The sequence below is a fragment of the Eleginops maclovinus genome, chromosome 2 (genome assembly GCF_036324505.1).
Source record: "Eleginops maclovinus isolate JMC-PN-2008 ecotype Puerto Natales chromosome 2, JC_Emac_rtc_rv5, whole genome shotgun sequence".
NCBI lineage: Eukaryota > Metazoa > Chordata > Actinopteri > Perciformes > Eleginopidae > Eleginops > Eleginops maclovinus.
In genome coordinates, this window is record NC_086350.1 from 674,784 (window position 1) to 694,195 (window position 19,412).

General features: G+C 45.5%; 2 protein-coding genes across 4 annotated transcripts; both read left to right on the top strand.

Annotated features, from left to right (window-relative positions):
* The first annotated feature begins 53 nt into the window (after positions 1-53).
* On the top strand, positions 54-8,552 carry LOC134883236 (protein FAM3C-like). Of its 3 annotated transcripts, none has more exons than XR_010168252.1 (10): positions 54-174; positions 880-906; positions 1,945-2,034; positions 2,770-2,841; positions 2,919-3,027; positions 6,214-6,310; positions 6,353-6,454; positions 6,533-6,617; positions 6,942-7,068; positions 8,174-8,197. XR_010168252.1 is itself a non-coding variant. In XM_063911523.1 (10 exons), the coding sequence occupies exons 2-10, from the start codon at positions 891-893 to the stop codon at positions 8,261-8,263; spliced, it is 699 nt and encodes a 232-aa protein (XP_063767593.1). In that variant the 5' UTR covers positions 54-174; positions 880-890; the 3' UTR covers positions 8,264-8,552. The 3 variants fall into 3 exon arrangements, 2 of the variants coding, with proteins under 2 accessions (XP_063767593.1, XP_063767601.1); XM_063911523.1 differs by having other exon boundaries at positions 6,214-6,272; positions 6,404-6,454; positions 8,174-8,552; XM_063911531.1 differs by lacking the exon at positions 1,945-2,034 and having other exon boundaries at positions 85-174; positions 6,214-6,272; positions 6,404-6,454; positions 8,174-8,552.
* A 3,548-nt stretch (positions 8,553-12,100) lies between these two features.
* actr6 (actin related protein 6) lies at positions 12,101-18,673 on the top strand. The gene is made up of 11 exons (XM_063874039.1): positions 12,101-12,287; positions 12,552-12,669; positions 12,749-12,817; positions 13,126-13,249; positions 14,714-14,849; positions 15,032-15,088; positions 16,320-16,418; positions 17,280-17,358; positions 17,434-17,605; positions 17,700-17,838; positions 18,250-18,673. Exons 1-11 carry the CDS (start codon positions 12,220-12,222, stop codon positions 18,377-18,379), a joined length of 1,191 nt encoding a protein of 396 aa, XP_063730109.1. The 5' UTR covers positions 12,101-12,219; the 3' UTR covers positions 18,380-18,673.
* Positions 18,674-19,412: the final 739 nt, after the last annotated feature.

Genomic DNA, 19,412 nt, shown 5'->3' on the forward strand with positions numbered 1-19,412 from the left:
CAGCAGTGAAGCGGCTCAGCAGGACCAACCTGTTTTTCTCCTGAGGTAAGTGAGCGCCTCACACACTTTATTGTCCTTTATTTCCTAGGTGTGTGTGTGTGTGTGTGCGTGTGTGCAGAGAGGAGCTCCGCTGACTGGAAGTACTTCACCCTGCAGGACCGGCTGCAGCTTCAGGTACTTTTCCTTCTGAGTGTTTGTGTTGGATATCTGCAGCTCCAGCAGCTTTGTTCAGGTGTAGGACCTGGCGTTAGTGCAGGCCTATACGTCAAAGTAAACGCATGTTTACAACCATGATATAAATAACAACACATGAACTCCTCAGCCTGTCCTTGACTTTCTACTGATGATTAATTGGTCTGCTTCTGTTTGGATGAAATGACTCCATGATATTAGCATCTGTATGTTTTAATCTGCATTTCATTTATTGTATTCTCGCAGGAAGATTTATTTGAAATGACTCAAATGTTTTTGTTGAATTAAACAATCATTGTGTTAATCCGTTTGAACAGAACAGACTTTCTGATATTTCAGAAAAAGTTCTGAGGATGAGTTTTTATTTGACATGCCGTTTAACTAATATAAAGCTGTTGTGCTATGTGTGGTTATACGATGGGTCACGCGTCCTGGCAGAATAAGAATATTAAACACGCAGTATAAAGAATATAACGTGTGTTCATACAAATACACAGAGGTAACCATGAACCAGAGGCTCAGTGGGATCTCTGGATCAGGGGGGCACTGGTTCGATCCCCACTACAGTCAGCATGTCGTTGTGTCCCCGGGCGAGACACCCCCCCCCCCCCCCCTCAGCTGTGTGTGAGTGTGAGGGGTTTATTTATATTTAGCAGTTTACCAAAAATGTGTTTATCCTTTTTACAGGAAAAACTAAAATGACAAGACGACCAAGTAAGTGTGTGTTGTGTGTGTGTGTGTGTGTGTGTGTGTGTGTGTGTGTGTGTGTGTGTGTGTGTGTGTGTGTGTGTGTGTGTGTGTGTGTGTGTGTGTGTGTGTGTGTGTGTGTGTGTGTGTGTGTGTGTGTGTGTGTGTGTGTGTGTGTGTGTGTGTGTGTGTGTGTTGCTTCCTCTTCGGTTATTGATATATCTGGATGTTCCTTCACACCTTAGAGTTCAGGTTTCTTTGATTAGAACTATTTGAACTAACGGATTAAAGAACAACAAATGGATTTTTGGAGGAAATCAAACAAAGTCATATTCAAATATTTTCCTTTTCATTATTTTAGAACCACTCCTTCCTTCGGGCGAAAATGAAAGACTATTTAACTTATGTGAATGGTTGCTCCTCATGAATCATTTACCCCTCTGGACTCATGATGAATGAGTTCCTGGTTAATTCTGAATAATCCTCCACAGCTTTATGTACGCAGGGCGAAGCCCAGAGCAAATATCAAGCCCAGAGCAAATATCAAGCCCAGAGCAAATATCAAGCCCAGAGCAAATATCAAGCCCAGAGCAAATATCAAGCAAAAGCAGCAGCAAGAGGAGAACGCTGCCTTCACTACCTCAGACCACCACCAGAGCCTGGAGGAAGTACAAGTACTTGATCTGGTACTCCAGTAGAAGTACTCAGGTCTTGTACTGAGTAAAGTAGAAGTACTCAGGTCTTGTACTTGTTTAATGTATACTGCAGGGTAGCTGCTGGATTTACTGCAGGTGAACTACAGTCTGATTTAAGGGTCATTATATTCACCATCATTGATCCAGATCTGTAAAGTCACTAAAGGTGTTAAATGCATGAAGTGGAGGAAAAGTACAACATTTACCTGTGATCTGTAGAGGAGTAGAAGTACACAGTAACATAAAATGAATACTGAAGTAAAGTACAAGAACCTTAAATGATATGTAATCATACTTAGTTACTTTACTCTGTGTTTACCTGTTATTGTGTGTGTGTGTGTGTGTGTGTGTGTGTGTGTGTGTGTTGCAGAGTGTGTCCTTTGTATTCTGCTGGTTCCGCTCATTGTGCTCCTCACTCTGGTCCTGCAGGAGTACGGCAGCTCGGTGCGGGATATTAAAGGTGCCAGGGTTTTTATTTTCTACATTTTTATAAACATTTGATGTAGGGGGACCAGGGGACCGTAACACACAACAACAAATAACAGAGGGAGTCAGAGTGGAAGTTAGGTTTATTCCTTTTAACACAGAATATTATATAAGTGAGGAGGAGGAGGAGGAGGAGGAGGAGGAGGAGGAGGAGGAGAAGGACGACGACGAGGAGATGAGGGAGATTGTGCCAAACAAAATAAATCAATAACAGGGCCTCTCTCTAAGTCTATCCTTAGAAACCAGAACTCAAACAAAAACCCTCACTCTGCACTACTACGACTGGAACAAAGCCAAACACGGGCGGCAACAATCCACTAACCCAGCGTGTCTATCAGGTTTTAACTAGGTGATGAAATGTAGAGGGCACCCCAAACTTACCTAACGCCTCCACCTCCCACCACACACACCTCCACAGTAAACAGAAGACCACCAGCAGGTACTGATCAGCTGCTGATTAGCTGCAGTGAAGAGAGGGGGAGAAGAGAGAAGAGCAGTACAGCCTGCTTGACGTGTGTGTGTGTGTGTGTGTGTGTGTGTGTGTGTGTGTGTGTGTGTGTGTGTGTGTGTGTGTGTGTGTGTGTGTGTGTGTGTGTGTGTGTGTGTGTGTGTGTGTGTGTGTGTGTGTGTGTGTGTGTGTGTGTGTGTGTGTGTGTGTGTGTGTGTGTGTGTGTGTGTGTGTGTGTGTGTGTGTGTGTGTGTGTTGCAGAGGATCTGCGTCAGGCTTTATCTGATGGCGCAGAGCAGTCGGGTCAGAACCAGAAGAAGGAGGCAGCTGGAGGTGAGCGCTAGGATGAATGTGATCACAGAAAGGAGTGAACTTTATTCTGACGGGGTGTGTGGTGTGTTTCCTGTCAGCCGGGCCCTGCTCCCTGAAGAGATCCTGTCCCCAGGGTCAGTTCAGCTTCCTGCTGCAGAGCGGCGCCGCCAATATCGTGGCTCCCAAGATCTGCTTCCAGAACAAACTGTAGGTGTCGAACCCTAAAGCATCCTCCTCCAACACTTCCTGCTTCATAATGTGTAAAAGTGATCCGCCGAGGAAGAGCCCTACAGCGGAGATAGAGGGGAGAGAGAGATGATAGAGGGGAGATAGAGATGATAGAGAGATAGAGATGATAGAGGGGATGATAGAGGGGAGATAGAGATGATAGAGGGGAGATAGAGAGATGATAGACGGGATGATAGAGATGATAGAGGGGAGATAGAGAGATGATAGACGGGATGATAGAGGGGAGATAGAGATGATAGAGGGGAGATATAGAGATAATAGAGGGGAGAGAGAGATGATAGAGGGGAGATAGAGATGATAGACGGGATACGGATGATAGAGGGGAGATATAGAGTTAATAGAGGGGAGAGAGAGATGATAGAGGGAAGATAGAGATGATAGAGGGGAGATAGAGATGATAGAGGCGAGATAGAGATGATAGAGGGGAGATAAGAGATGATAGAGGGGAGATATAGAGATAATAGAGGGAAGATAGAGATGATAGAGGGGAGATAGAGATGATAGAGGGGACATAGAGATGATAGAGGGGACATATAGAGATGATAGAGGGGAGATAGAGATGATAGAGGGGAGATATAGAGATGATAGAGGGGACATATAGAGATGATAGAGGGGAGATAGAGATGATAGAGGGGAGATAGAGATGATAGAGGGGAGATAGAGATGATAGAGGGAAGATAGAGATGATAGAGGGGGAGATAGAGATGATAGAGGGGAGATAGAGAGATGATAGAGGGGAGATATAGATAATAGAGGGAAGATAGCGAGAGAGATGATAGAGGGAAGATAGAGATGATAGAGGGGAGATAGAATAAGAGGGAGATATAAGATGATAGAGGGAGATAGAGAGATGTAGAGGGAGATAGAGATGGTAGAGGGGAGATAGAGAATGATAGAGGGGAGATAGAAGATGATAGAGGGGAGATAGAGAACGATAAGGGGAGATAGAGAGACGATAGAGGAGATAGAGTGATAGAGGGGAGATAGAGATATAGAGGGCTAGAATGATAGAGGAGATATAGAGATGATAGAGGGGAATATAGAGATGATAGAGGGGAGATAGAGATGATAGAGGGAATAAGAGATGTAGAGGGGAGATAGAATGATAGAGGAGATAAGAGATAGAGGGGAGATAGAGAGATGATAGAGGGAGATATAGAGATGATAGAGGAATAGAGAGATAAGAGAGATATAGAGAGATAGAGAATATAGAGATGATAGAGGAGAGATATAGAGATGATAGAGGAGATAGAGAGATGATAGAGGGGAGATATAGAGATGATAGGGAGATAGAGAGATGATAGAGGGGAGATATAGAGATGATAGAGGGGAGATATAGAGGAGATAGAGAGATGATAGAGGGGAGATATAGAGAGATAGGATGATAGAGGAGATGATAGAGGGGAGATATAGAGATGATAGAGGGGAGATATAGAGGAGATAGAGAGCATGATAGAGGGGAGATATAGAGATGATAGAGGAGATAGAGCGATGATAGGAGAGATAGAGAGATGATAGAGAGGGGAGATATAGATGATAGAGGGGAGAGATAGATGATAGAGGGGAGATATAGAGATGATAGAGGAGATAGAGCGATGATAGAGGAGATAGAGAGGATTGAAGAGGGGATGATATAGACGATAGAGGGGAGATATAGAGATGATAGAGGGGAGATAGAGCGATGATAGGAGGAGATAGAGCGATGATAGAGGAGATAGAGAGATGATAGAGGGGGAGATAGAGATGATAGATGGGGAAGATTATAAGAGGGTGATAGAGATGAAAGGATAAGAGATGATAGAGGGAGATAAGAGTGATGAGAGGGGATAGAGAGATGATAGAGGGGAGATATAGAGATGATAAGAGATAGGGATATAGAGATGATAGAGGGAGATATAGAGATGATAGAGGGGAATAGAGAGTGATAGAGGATATAGAGAGATGATAGAGGGAGATATAGAGATGATAGAGGGGATAGAGATGATGAGGGGAGATAGAGAGATATAGAGGGGATAGAGAGATGATAGAGGGGAGATATAGAGATGATAGAGGGATAGAGAGATGATAGAGGGAGATAAGAGATGATAGAGGGAGAATGAGATATAGAGGAGATAAGAGTGATAGAGGGGAATATAGAGGAATGAGAGATATAGAGATGATAAGGGGAGATAAGAGATAGAGGGGATAAGATGAGGAGATTGAGAGATGATAGAGGGAGATATAGAGGAGATATAGAGATGATAGAGGATAGAGATGATAGAGGAGATATAGAGATGATAGAGGGAGATATAGAGATGATAGAGGAGATAGAGAGATGATAGAGAGATAGAGAGATGATAGAGGGAGATAGTAGAGATGATAGAGGGGCGATATAGATATAGAGGAGAATAGAGATGATAGAGGGGAGATAGAGATGATAGAGTGATAGAGGAGATATAGAGATGATAGAGGAGATATAGAGATGATAGAGGGGAGATAGAGAGATGATAGGGGAGATATAGAGATGATAGAGGGAGATATAGAGATGATAGAGGGGAGATAGAGAGATGATAGAGGGAGATATAGAGATGATAGAGGGAGATATAGAGATGATAGAGGGAGATAGAGAAGATAGAGGAGATATAGAGATGATAGAGGGGAGAGATAGAGATGATAGAGGGGGAGATATAGAGATGATAGAGGGAGATAGAGATGATAGAGGAGATAGAGATGATAGTGATATAGAGATGATAGAGGGGAGATAGAGAGATGATAGAGGGGAGATATAGAGATGATAGAGGAGATAGAGAGATGATAGAGGGGAGATAGAGAGATGATAGAGGGGAGATAGAGAGATGATAGAGGGGAGATATAGAGATGATAGAGGAGATATAGAGATGATAGAGGAGATATAGAGATGATAGAGGAGATATAGAGATGATAGAGGAGATATAGAGATGATAGAGGAGATAGAGATGATAGAGGGGAGATAGAGATGATAGAGGGGTGATATAGAGATGATAGAGGGGAGATAGAGATGATAGAGGGGTGATATAGAGATGATAGAGGGGTGATAGAGAGATATGATTGATCAAAGTGTCTCCCTCTCTGATCCCTTTTGGTTTTATAAGTCCTCCTCCTCTTTGTCTCTGAACCCGTCCTCAGGGTCCTGGGGTCTATCATGAATAACGCTGGAGCCGGAATAAACGTCGCCATCATTGACGGTCAGTCCATCAGAAGAAAGTGTCTCCCCCCTCGGAGCGTCTCCCCCCTCTGATCAAAGTGTCTCCCCCCGCCCAAGAGTGTCTCCCCCCTCAGAATGTCTCCCCCCTCTGATCAAAGTGTCCCCCCACAGGTCAGACTGGAAGAACCGTGCAGACGTCCTTCTTCAACATGTACAGCGGGGGTAGGTAGTGTGGAGATGCTCTCCCCCCCCCCCCCCCCCCCTCAGTGACGAAGGACACTGATTGGTCTTGTGTTGCAGATGTGAATCCTCTGGTGGAGCTGCTGCAGGGCGTCCAGACGGGCTCCGTGGTTCTGATGGCGTCCTACGACGAGCCCGCCACAAAGTAACGTTCCTGCATCAGAAACATTCTCCTCTAGAGCTGCTTTAAATACCCACAATCCTCTCTGGTGTACCTTTTAAACTGAAAGACGATGAGGACCCAGAGACAGGAGGCAGGAGGACAGGGGATACCTGTCCGACAGAAACAGTAGCAAATCAGAGTTCCACCAATCAAACCACAGCCGGGTTCAGGAAGGCCAAGCACTCAGAAGAGACATGAAATAATCTGATATTCTCTGAGAAATATTTGCTATCATTTCGTCAGGTCGTGTTCAGGTGAGACTTTAACGTGATCTCCTCCTGAGAGTAATGTCTGGTGTCCCTGCAGGCTGAGTGAGGACGCGCGCCGGCTGATCTCGGAGCTCGGCAGTGTCTCCGTGAAGTCTCTGGGCTTCAGGGACAGCTGGGTGTTTGTGGGGGGGAAAGGAGCCTCCAAGGACAGCGCCGTCGAGAAGGTACCAATCAGGAGCCTCGATATACTGTGTCACACGGCTCTGTTGAATACTCGATTCTGATTGGTCACTTGGGACATTTCAGAGGTTGTTAATACCCAATAACACACCGTCGCTAAGGGCTCCTTGATCACCCTGTCTCCTCCCGTCATGTCAAAGTGTCTACCCCCCTCAAAGTGTCTCCTCCCTCATATCAAAGTGTCTCCCCCCCTCAAAGTGTCTCCTCCCTCATGTCAAAGTGTCTCCCCCCCTCAAAGTGTCTCCTCCCTCATGTCAAAGTGTCTACCCCCCTCAAAGTGTCTCCTCCCTCATGTCAAAGTGTCTCCCCCCCTCAAAGTGTCTCCTCCCTCATGTCAAAGTGTCTACCCCCCTCAAAGTGTCTCCTCCCTCATATCAAAGTGTCTCCCCCCCTCAAAGTGTCTCCTCCCTCATGTCAAAGTGTCTACCCCCCTCAAAGTGTCTCCACCCTCGTATCAAAGTGTCTCCCCCCCTCAAAGTGTCACCTCCCTCATGTCAAAGTGTCTACCCCCCTCAAAGTGTCTCCTCCCTCATATCAAAGTGTCTCCCCCCCTCAAAGTGTCTCCTCCCTCATGTCAAAGTGTCTACCCCCCTCAAAGTGTCTCCACCCTCGTATCAAAGTGTCTCCCCCCCTCAAAGTGTCTCCTCCCTCATATCAAAGTGTCTCCCCCCCTCAAAGTGTCTCCTCCCTCATATCAAAGTGTCTCCCCCCCTCAAAGTGTTTCCTCCCTCGTATCAAAGTGTCTCCCCACTCTGATCAAAGTGTCTCCCCCCCTCAAAGTGTTTCCTCTCTCGTATCAAAGTGTCTCCTCCCTCATATCAAAGTGTCTCCCCCTCTGATCAAAGTGTCTCCCCCTGATCAAAGTGTCTCCCCCCCTCAAAGTGTCTCCTCCCTCATATCAAAGTGTCTCCCCCTGATCAAAGTGTCTCCCCCCTCTGATGTTGTTGTTGGTAAATAATGGAGTGCTTCTGTCTCTCTCTCTCTGTCTCTCTCTCTGTCTCTCTGTCTCTGTCTCTCTCTCTCTGTCTCTCTCTCTCTGTCTCTCTCTCTCTGTCTCTCTCTCTCTCTCTCTCTCTCTCTCTGTCTCAGCACATGAAGAACAATAAAGAGACCAATAAATACGATCAGTGGCCCGAGCTGGTGGAGGTGCAGGGCTGCATTGCCAAATACCTGGGCTGAAGGAGGAGCGGGAGGAGCGGGAGGAGCGGGAGCAGGAGGACACTTTGTATAAATACAGCCTTGGCTCACACTCGTATTTGGGAAGTTTGTGTTTATTCTTTCCTGTTGTATTCAACACACACACACTGATCACACACACACACACACACACACACACACACACACACACACTGATCACACACACACACACACACACAGATCACACACACCTGTGGGTGCAGGTTTGATGGGTTCTTCTCATTATTGTATTTTATGAAAATGTTATTTTAATAAAGGTCAAATGTCCTGACAGGTGTGTGTGTGTGTGTGTGTGTGTGTGTGTGTGTGTGTGTGTGTGTGTGTGTGTGTGTGTGTGTGTGTGTGTGTGTGTGTGTGTGTGTGTGTGTGTGTGTGTGTGTGTGTGTGTGTGTGTGTGTGTGTGTGTGTGTGTGTGTGTGTGTGTGTGTGTGTGTGTGTGTGTGTGTGTGTGTGTGTGTTATATAATTTCTACGTCTTCTGGTTCTTTGTGAGAGGAAGAGCTCCAGGGGATATTCAGCGGAGGATGTCCTTCAGGACTCAAAGGAGAGACGCTCCCTGTCTTCTGTAGAGTTTAGAGAGATATCTGAGTCTCCTGGATTTCAGAAATGTTGCTCATCCGGTTTGTGCTGAAATGAAAGGGAGGGAGCAGCACACACCTGAGACTCTCTGACTTTCTCACCTTTAAAGAGGCCCGTCTCTACTGGGACATGTCTCCATGCTGTGTCTCTACTGGGACATGTCTCCATGCTGTAGAGTCTATACTGGGACATGTCTCCATGCTGTGTCTCTACTGGGACATGTCTCCATGCTGTGTCTCTACTGGGACATGTCTCCATGCTGTAGAGTCTATACTGGGACATGTCTCCATGCTGTGTCTCTACTGGGACATGTCTCCATGCTGTGTCTCTACTGGGACATGTCTCCATGCTGTAGAGTCTATACTGGGACATGTCTCCATGCTGTAGAGTCTATACTGGGACATGTCTCCATGTTATTGTTCTCAGTTGTTGTTACCAGAGCCCGGTCTGCTCTGATTGGTTAGCTGGCTGGCTCTGTTGTGATTGGTCAACCACTGAGAGATGCCCCGTCCCTTAGGTTATAGCGTACAATGTGTTGCAGTTCTAGCCAATTGGAGATGAGCCTTTGCAGACCATTGACATGCACCGATAGAACACACTACAGGAGAGGGAACACCACAGAAGAAGAACAGGGCCTCTTTAACATGTTTAATACGTGTTTAATATGATGAAGGACTCACAGTCTTCGTCCATGTGCAACTGCATTCCCATGCCCTATTGGGCCTGAAGGTTTCACATGTGGCTTCATCTCCTCTTCCTCACCTCTGATCTGTGTTTCACTAGAGGGTCAGTTAGCAGCCTCTAGTGGACAGCAAGTAGAACTACCCCCCTCCCACACTCACTGGTCACTCTGAAGTGTTTTACACAGCATGATAGTCAGTGCTAAAGACAGACAGAACCTCTCTCACTAAAGGTTTCTCCTTGTCCCCCCCCCCCCCCCCCCCCCCCCCAGCCCGAGTGAAAAACTATTGCAGCTCTTCAAACCACAGCACCCCACACACACCACTTTCTCTGCAGCTGAGGGCGGAGATAACCGTCAGTGTGTCGTAACAAGCAGGAAATACAAGATAACAGAGAGGCAGGTAGACCCAGGACAGACACAGGACACAGGACAGACACAGGATGGACACAGGACAGCCACAGGACACAGGACACAGGACAGACACAGGACACAGGACAGACACAGGACACAGGACAGCCACAGGACACAGGACAGCCACAGGACAGCCACAGGACACAGGACAGCCACAGGACAGCCACAGGACAGACACAGGACAGCCACAGGACAGACACAGGACACAGGACAGACCCAGGATGGACACAGGACACAGGACAGACACAGGACACAGGACTGAGGAGGACTGAGGAGGATAAGACCAGCAGGGTTTCTGTGGACCCGAAGTGAGTCAAGCAGGTGAGAATCCAACAGGGATCTGTTTCAAAACTGAAAAACATTGAGAGCATTAATAAAGAGTGCAGCCGGAACATCATTATGAAAAGGCATTTAAAAACAGCCATTAAAGAGAAATAAATCACAATATGTAAAATGCATGAGTCACAGCTACAGTGTGAGGCAGGAATATTAAAAGTGTTCAGCCTGGATTTAAAAGGAGTTAGAGCTGCAGCGGACCTGCAGGACTCTGGGGGGTTGTTCCAGATGTTTGGAGCATAATAACTGATCCAGGTTTAGCTCTGACTCCGGGGACAGTGTGGTGTATCTCAAACACAGCAAACAGATACCTCAGACTGTCTGACGACAACCGGACGGTGACAGCTGTGACAGAGGATCAGAAATATCCATATCATGCAGAGAGGTTTGACTACTACTGTCCTCATCTGATGTGTAGAGAAGCTCTGACTGGTCGCTGTTACTGGGAGGTCGAGTGGAGAGGACTGGTTTCTATATCAGTGACTTACAGAGGAATCAGTACGAGAGGAGGCACTCATGACTGTATATTCGGAATGAATGATCAGTCCTGGTGTCTGTACTGCTCTGGTGATGGTTACCATGTCAGCCACAATAACACATCAACACCCATCTCCTCCTCCCCCTCCCCCCCCTCCTCCTCCTCTTTCTCTTCTCCTCCTCCTCCTCCTCCTCCTCCTCCTCTGGTAGAGTAGCAGTGTATGTGGATTGTCCTGCTGGCTCTCTCTCCTTCTACAGAGTCTCCTCTGACACACTGATCCACCTCCACACCCTCAGAACCACATTCACTGATCCTCTCTACGCTGGGTTTGGGCTTGCGTTTACGTCCGATTCCTCAGTGTCTCTGTGTCCTCTGTAGGAGATCACTTCCTGTCCTGGGTTTAAGGGATGGTGTTTTAAATCACACCTCTCTTTGGTTTACATTTGGCTCACTGATTGTGTCTTTACTGTCAGAAGTCTGCAGAAGATGTAGAAAGGATCTCCAGCAGGCTGACTTGTTGATCTGTGTTGTCTTGATATTCACTTTAGTAACTTAGAGAAGGGGGAACAGAGCTGCTGTGTTTCCCCGCTCTGTGTTCCTCAGCGTAATGACTTCTACTGAGCGACTGTTCATCGGTTCACTGTCCTCCCTCGCACGAGGGCTCATTCATCAGCGTTCCTTAAGCTGTGTGACTGTCTGGGCTTTGATTCTGAAGGCTATGCCTCCAGAGGGGCTTTTATTCTGAAGGGTGTGTCTCTAGAGGGGCTTTTATTCTGTGTCTACAGAGAGGCTTTTATTCTGAAGGCTATATCTCCAGAGGGGCTTTTATTCTGAAGGGTGTGTCTCCAGCGGGGCTTTTATTTTGAAGGGTGTGTTCCAAGCGGGGCTTTTATTCTGAAGGGTGTGTCCCAAGCGGGGCTTTTATTCTGAAGGGTGTGTCTCCAGCGGGGCTTTTATTCTTATTTTATTATTATTCATACTGTTGTTACTCCGTTCATTCTTTTTTGATGTATTCTTATGATCCCTGTGTATATTGCCATGTTTCTGTGTTTCTGTCTCATTCTGTTTCTTATAAAACACCTGCAAACTGATGTTGTATTATTTATTTTGATAATGTTTCTATTATATACTACACTGTTTACGGTCTTGCCTGTTAATACAATAAGAACAAAAATACAACTATTTTAAGAGGAGGAAAAGATGAAGACGGGACTTTGTTTCCGACCGGACATTTCTCACAAAAGGACCCTAAACCTCGTATCTGATTGGCTATACCAACCACCAATGAACATAACGACAAGGAGGGACAGAGCCCTGATTGGCTGCCTCACAGCGTCACGTCCAATATAGAACGAAGAAGAAGAAGAAGAAGAAGAAGAAGAAGAAGAAGCAGAAGCAGAAGCAGAACTAACGGCGGGTCGGTTCCGGTGAGAGAGTCAGAAGAGACGACAGAATGGCGACTTTAGTTCTGGATAACGGAGCTTATAGCGCGAAGATCGGCTTCAGTCAGGAGACAGTGCGGTGAGTCCAGAGAGGTTAGCGAGGCGGCTAACGGCTAACGGCTAACAACAACAACAACAACAACAATAAAGCCTTATGTACAGAGGGGGAGAAGTACTCAGATCTTATACTTGAGTAAAAGTAGAAGTACTCAGTTCTTGTACTTGTACTGTAACATGTTGGCCTTCTGGTATGAATGTGTAGTCTTCCTCAGTTTGACTCTCTCCCTCCCTCCCTTCTCCCTCTCTCTCCCTCCCTCTCTCTCCCTCCCTCCCCCTCCCTCAGTGTCATCCCTAACTGTCAGTTCCGCTCGAAGACCTCCAGGTTGAAAACGTTCACAGCCAATCAGCTGGATGAGATCAAAGACCCCTCCGGACTCTTCTACATCCTCCCGTTCCAGAAGGTGAGCGCGGCGCTGCTGCAGCTTCATGAAGCCACAGTTTTTAAATACACCCTCATGGTTTCTCCCGTGCTGCGTTCAGGGCTATCTGGTGAACTGGGACGTCCAGAGGAAGGTGTGGGATCATCTGTTTGGAAAAGAGATGTTTAAGGTTGGCTTCTTTTTCTTTGTCCAATGTGTCCCTTAAAGTTAACCTTAAGAGGCCCTGTTCTTCTTCTGTGGTGGTCCCTCCCCTGTAGTCCCTGTGTTCCTCCAGAGGGACTTTCTCTCTCTAGTTTATGTTGATCCATCTTTGGAAACAGATCAGGAGAGTCAGGCTGACGGCGGAGACTTTTTTTATTTTAGAAACGGACTAAAACACCACAACATAATGTAATGGGAGGCTGTGGGTCTGAGACACTTCCTGTGGGGATTCCCGACAGCCCAAAGCGTCTAACAAGTGACGTGTGATCCCTGCAGGTGGACTTTGCAGACACCAGCGTCATCATCACGGAGCCCTGCTTCAACTTCTCTTCCATCCAGGAGTCCATGAACGAGATCCTGTTCGAGGAGTACCAGTTCCAGTCGGTTCTGCGGACCAACGGTGAGTCCAGCAGCAGAGACCCACTTCCTATTCTATTTATTTAAAGCTCACCCCAGCAGGATGGAGCATCAGGAACCCTTTAAAAGCTGTAGCTCTTTGTTTACATTTAAAGCATCTATTTTAAAATAAACAGTAAAGGCTTCTTTTCCAAAGTCACACACACTCACACACACTCACGGATCCTGTGTTCATGTCTGCGGTGTGTTCATGTCTGTGGTGTGTTCACTGTCCCTGGTGTGTTCATGTCTGTGGTGTGTTCATGTCTGTGGTGTGTTCATGTCTGTGGTGTGTTCATGTCTGTGGTGTGTTCATGTCTGCGGTGTGTTCATGTCTGTGGTGTGTTCACTGTCTCTGGTGTGTTCACTGTCTCTGGTGTGTTCATGTCTGTGGTATGTTCACTGTCCCTGGTGTGTTCACTGTCCCTGGTGTGTTCACTGTCCCTGGTGTGTTCACGTCTGCGGTGTGTTCACGTCTGCGGTGTGTTCACGTCTGCGGTGTGTTCACGTCTGCGGTGTGTTCACGTCTGCGGTGTGTTCACTGTCTGTGGTGTGTTCACTGTCCCTGGTGTGTTCATGTCTGCGGTGTGTTCAATGTCTGCGGTGTGTTCACTGTCTGCGGTGTGTTCACTGTCCCTGGTGTGTTCATGTCTGCGGTGTGTTCACTGTCTGCGGTGTGTTCACTGTCTGCGGTGTGTTCACTGTCTGCGGTGTACTGTCCCTGGTGTGTTCACGTCTGCGGTGTGTTCACCTCTGCGGTGTGTTCACTGTCCCTGGTGTGTTCATGTCTGCGGTGTGTTCACTGTCTGCGGTGTGTTCACTGTCTGCGGTGTGTTCACTGTCCCTGGTGTGTTCATGTCTGCGGTGTGTTCACTGTCTGCGGTGTGTTCACGTCTGCGGTGTGTTCACCTCTGCGGTGTGTTCACTGTCCCTGGTGTGTTCATGTCTGCGGTGTGTTCATGTCTGCGGTGTGTTCACCTCTGCGGTGTGTTCATGTCTGCGGTGTGTTCACTGTCTGCGGTGTGTTCACTGTCTGTGGTGTGTTCACTGTCCCTGGTGTGTTCACTGTCCCTGGTGTGTTCACTGTCCCTGGTGTGTTCACTGTCCCTGGTGTGTTCATGTCTGCGGTGTGTTCATGTCTGCGGTGTGTTCATGTCTGCGGTGTGTTCACTGTCTGTGGTGTGTTCACTGTCCCTGGTGTGTTCACTGTCCCTGGTGTGTTCATGTCTGCGGTGTGTTCACTGTCCCTGGTGTGTTCATGTCTGCGGTGTGTTCACTGTCTGCGGTGTGTTCACTGTCCCTGGTGTGTTCACTGTCCCTGGTGTGTTCACTGTCCCTGGTGTGTTCATGTCTGCGGTGTGTTCATGTCTGCGGTGTGTTCACTGTCCCTGGTGTGTTCACTGTCCCTGGTGTGTTCATGTCTGCGGTGTGTTCATGTCTGTGGTGTGTTCACTGTCCTGCTCCTCAGCCGGCTCCCTCAGCGCTCACCACTTCTTCTCCTCCCGGCCCTCGGAGCTGTGCTGCCTCCTGGTGGACAGCGGCTTCTCCTTCACTCACATCATCCCGTACTGCCGTAGCAAGAAGATGAAGGAGGGCATCCGCAGGTCAGGAGGCACCCCACCACTAACCTTTACTGGTCCCACTGCAGTCAGCATGTCGTTGTGTCCCTGAGACACTTCACTCCAAGCTGCTGCTGTGGGGATTGTCCACAGTAATGAAAGTATGTAGGTTTGGATGAAAGCGTGTAACGAGAGACTTGTGGTGTGTTTGTTTATTTGCCTTGCAGGGTGAATGTAGGAGGGAAGCTGCTGACCAATCACCTGAAGGAGATCATTTCATATCGGTAAGACCCGCACACATCTACGCTCTGGTGCCTATGATCTGCTAGAACCCGAAGATCTCCTGCTGAAATGTGTGAAAACATAATTCCAAATGTTTGAGAGGAATGTGAATTTTTGTTTTTCATTTTAAACACTGCATGTTAGCGCTGGGGGAAGCAACACATTTTAGAAATAGTGTGGTGCCAGAGAAGGTTACATTGCAGGACTTAAAGTAGGGCATTCATACGGGAAAAGTATTCTGAGTAATTCTGAGAATTCTGAGAAAATAGTGGGACATTTTTAAAAGTCGACATTTAGAAAAAAAGTCAGAAATTATTTTATGTTTTATTCAAATGTGGAAAAAAATCTGACGTTTGAAAAGAAACTCAAAAGGAAAAAAAACTTGGGAGTCAAAAAGTTAGAAGAGGATTACGCCACATGGAGTTAGAACAGCGAGATAATAGTGGGACATTTTTCAAATTGACATTTAGAAAGATTACAGAAATTTGAAAAGTCAAATCTTTTTATCTTTCAGGTTTGTGATCATTTTGAAGAAATAGTTGGAGATTCAAAAAAGCCAAAATCTGAAAATGGTTCAAATATCTGAAAAAAATACAATCCTGAGTAAAGGCCGACATCTGGAAAAAGTAAAAAATATGAAAATGTTTAAAAAAACGAATTTGCTGGAATAAAATTCATGAGAAAAAAACCACAACATTTTTGGTCAAGAAGCCCCACATTCTCTGAGATTAAATAAAAGCAAATTAATAACAATACCGTGGAAGGGTTTTTGCTCTGGCTGTTACAAGAAAAACATCTAAAATTCTGTGAGATAAATTGGAATAAATCAAGAGAATGACTAATATCTGAAATTTGCTTTACATAACGTCACACAGTTAAGATAAAAAGCTCAGAAAAATAATGTCACGACATCTTAAAGTAAATGTACCACTTTGATCTTAAAAACATTACCGGGAAAACCTCCTGAACCATGAACACTGAAGGAATCAAAGGAGCAAAAAGCTGAAGACTACAACTCCCATGATGCCATGCTGTCTCACCAACACCAATCTGCAGCTTTGACTGGTGTTTACATTCGGAGACACATAGTGGCAGGGGAGGAGTTTTAAAGTGGTAGAAAATCATATCATGTTGTCTGGAAAGATGCTATTGGAATCAGTAGATGCTGGATCTTTGTTTTCAGAATACCTTTATTCTTTTGTGACGGTCATTAATAATCTGTGTTTCCTGCAGGCAGCTTCATGTGATGGATGAAACCCACGTGATCAATCAGGTGAAGGAGGACGTGTGCTACGTGTCGCAGCAGTTCTTTAAAGACATGGAGATATCTCAGTGAGTCCTCGCAAAACACACTGAACACATTTCATGTTTTCATTTTTCATTTAGAGGCTGAACAAAGAAATGAGGAGCTTCAGATTTACCGTGTTTAGTTCACCTCTGTTAGTTTACCTGTCATTACTGTGGAGCTCGTTGGGGTTTCTGGCTCGAGGGCAACAGAGGAACGCCTTCTGTCCCGTCTTTGTTTGATGTGTTTTGACAGTTCACTTATGAATACATTTACTGGATTTTGTCAGGTTGGAAACCTCTGAAAAATACAGAAGACAAAATAAATGCCATCAACAGCAAATACTTCACAAAGAGACAACACATCTCTTTTGAGGTTTTCTTAAATAAAGTCACAAATTTAGGAGAAAATACCATGGGAATATAGTTGGTTTTTGGGTCAAGTCACCACCTTGCTCTCTTGTTAATTTGAAAGAAATGTTGTGTAAGAAATATATGAAAATATCTTAAGATCTAATTTACAAAAGTCCAGAAAAAAACTCACGACTTGATGTGAAAGAGGGTAAACGTTGACACGAAAAACTCCCAACGTTTGCTTAAAATAAAGTCACCAATGATTGAGAAAACAACCTAAAAAGAAAGTGAGGTCTTGGTCAAGTATCCACTTCGCTGTCTGCAAATTTACAAGAAATGAGTTCCTTTAATGAGAAGAATGTCTAAAACTCCCTGAGATCACATTTTTTTAAATCTGAAATTTGCTGAGATTAAATTCAAAAATGAAGGAGTTTAAGTGACTTAAAAATAAAGTCACTAATGAATGAGAAAAACCTTCTGCTTTTGGTCAAGTCGACACTGCGCTGTAAAACAAAACACACTTTCTTAAAATAAAACACGTTTTTTTTTCTTTAGGATGAAGGGCGAGGAAAACACGGTGGTGAGGGATTATGTCCTCCCAGATTTCAGCTCCATCAAAAAAGGCTTCTGCAAGGTGAGGACTAAAATATATCAGGGAGTTTCCATCTCGGACGTTGTGCTGTAGTCACAGCCTCTTCCTGTGCTGCAGCCTCGGGAGGAGATGGTGTTCAGCGGGAAGTATAAGACCGGAGAGCAGATCCTGAGACTCGCCAACGAGCGCTTTGCCGTCCCTGAGATGCTCTTCCACCCGTCAGACATCGGCATCCAGGAGATGGGCATCCCCGAGGCCATCGTGCACTCAATACAGTCCCTGCCAGAAGGTGGATAAATGAACCTTTACTGATCCGAGGGCAACTCGTAGATAAATCCAGAGTGATGTGTGTGAGATATCTGACAGTGTTTCCTTTTCTGCAGAGATGCACGCTCACTTCTTCCAGAACATCGTGCTGACGGGAGGAAACATCTTGTTCTCGGGCTTCAGGGAGCGTCTGGAGGCGGAGCTTAGGGCTCTGGCCCCCGCTCACCTCCCCGTGTCCGTCCTGCAGCCCCCCAAGTGAGTTCATTCATAATTACAGCTGTAAATATCAGCAGAAATGTTCCTGTGTTCGAGGAGGACTCCACTGATTCTCCTCTTTTCACCCTCTGTCTGAAACCAGAGCCCAGTCTGCTCTGATTGGTTAGCTGGCCCGCTATGTTGTGATTGGTTAACTGCATAGAGATGTCCTGCCCCTTAGCCTATCACGTACAATGTGTTGCAGTGCTAGCCAATAGAAGCACGAGTGTTGCATAGTGATGTCACTGTAAGAATCACTGGTATTCCTGCCATTTAAATATTGCGCGAGCCCATATTGCAATTTCAAAAACATTTCAGTTAATTGCGCTTAATTTTTTTCCACTAAGGTTTCTATATTATTTTAATTAATGCTGTGATTGTATAACAACATCTTTATTTATGCTCCTGCAGCCCCATCTGTTACCCGTGGGAGGGCGGGAAGCTGCTGGCCCACAGTCCAGACTACGACGAGATAGTGGTGACCCGAGAGGACTTCGAGGAGAACGGACACTTTATCTGCGAGGAAAAGTTTGACATCTGACTGAAACCAAACTCCTCTCATGGAGGAGGAAATGGAGAACCTGCCTCTTTATCATTCAGTCTACAGGAAGGCAGAATGGATACAAACAACCAGACATTTCTTTTATCGAGAGCCGTTAAATTGTATTTCAGTGTGTTAAATATTTGTTTTATACTTGATGTGTATGTGCAGACATTATGGCGTCAACACTTCCTTTTGTTAACGTCAGTAAATGCTGATATTATTTTTTGTGAAGACTGCTGGTTTATGAAGTCTGAATGAAATTTCAACTGTCAATTAACATTTGAACAAGAATTGTCTCCTCCCATTTCTTTATGTCTTTTAAAGAGTCCTCTCCTGCTGATGCTCGGGTGTTCATTTGTATTTAGTGTCTCTACTGGGACATGTCTCCATGCTTTAATGTTCACAAAAAGCTCTCAAACATTTGACCCTGTGTGTGAAACCAGAGCAGAGAAAAGCAGAAAATAATCAGCAGATTAATCCAAACAGACAATAATTATATATAAGAAAAAGCAAATATTTTTGAGTGGTGAAAGTCATTTTACAGCCCTATCAAAACTGAAATGTATATTGAAACTAATAATCTTTTTCAGTGTGGTAAAATTAATTTATGTCGAGGTATGTTTTACAGCAGGGGTAACCAACAGGTCGATTGCGATCAACTGGTCGATCTTCAAAGCCTTCACTGTCGATCCCTAGCATTTTCACATTTTCTAAAAAGAAGAAGTTGTTCCTGCTCTGGTTGGTTGTTTTAACGAGCTTCTTAGACCTAGCTCTGGCTTGTTGATTTGAATCACGCGTAGGTCATTTTACAAACTCCAATTGGTTATTTGATATGCTGAGGTCTATGCTGAGGCTGCATGCACCTTGAGAAAGTAGTAACTTTAAACTGTGCCAAGTTCTGCCAACCTTAACTAACAGTTAATACCGATATGGCTGAGGGTCCGGCAAAAAAGAAATCAAAAGCGTATTATTTCCACCCGGAATGGGAGCATGAATATCTTTTCACATCAGCAAAAGGGAAAACTATATG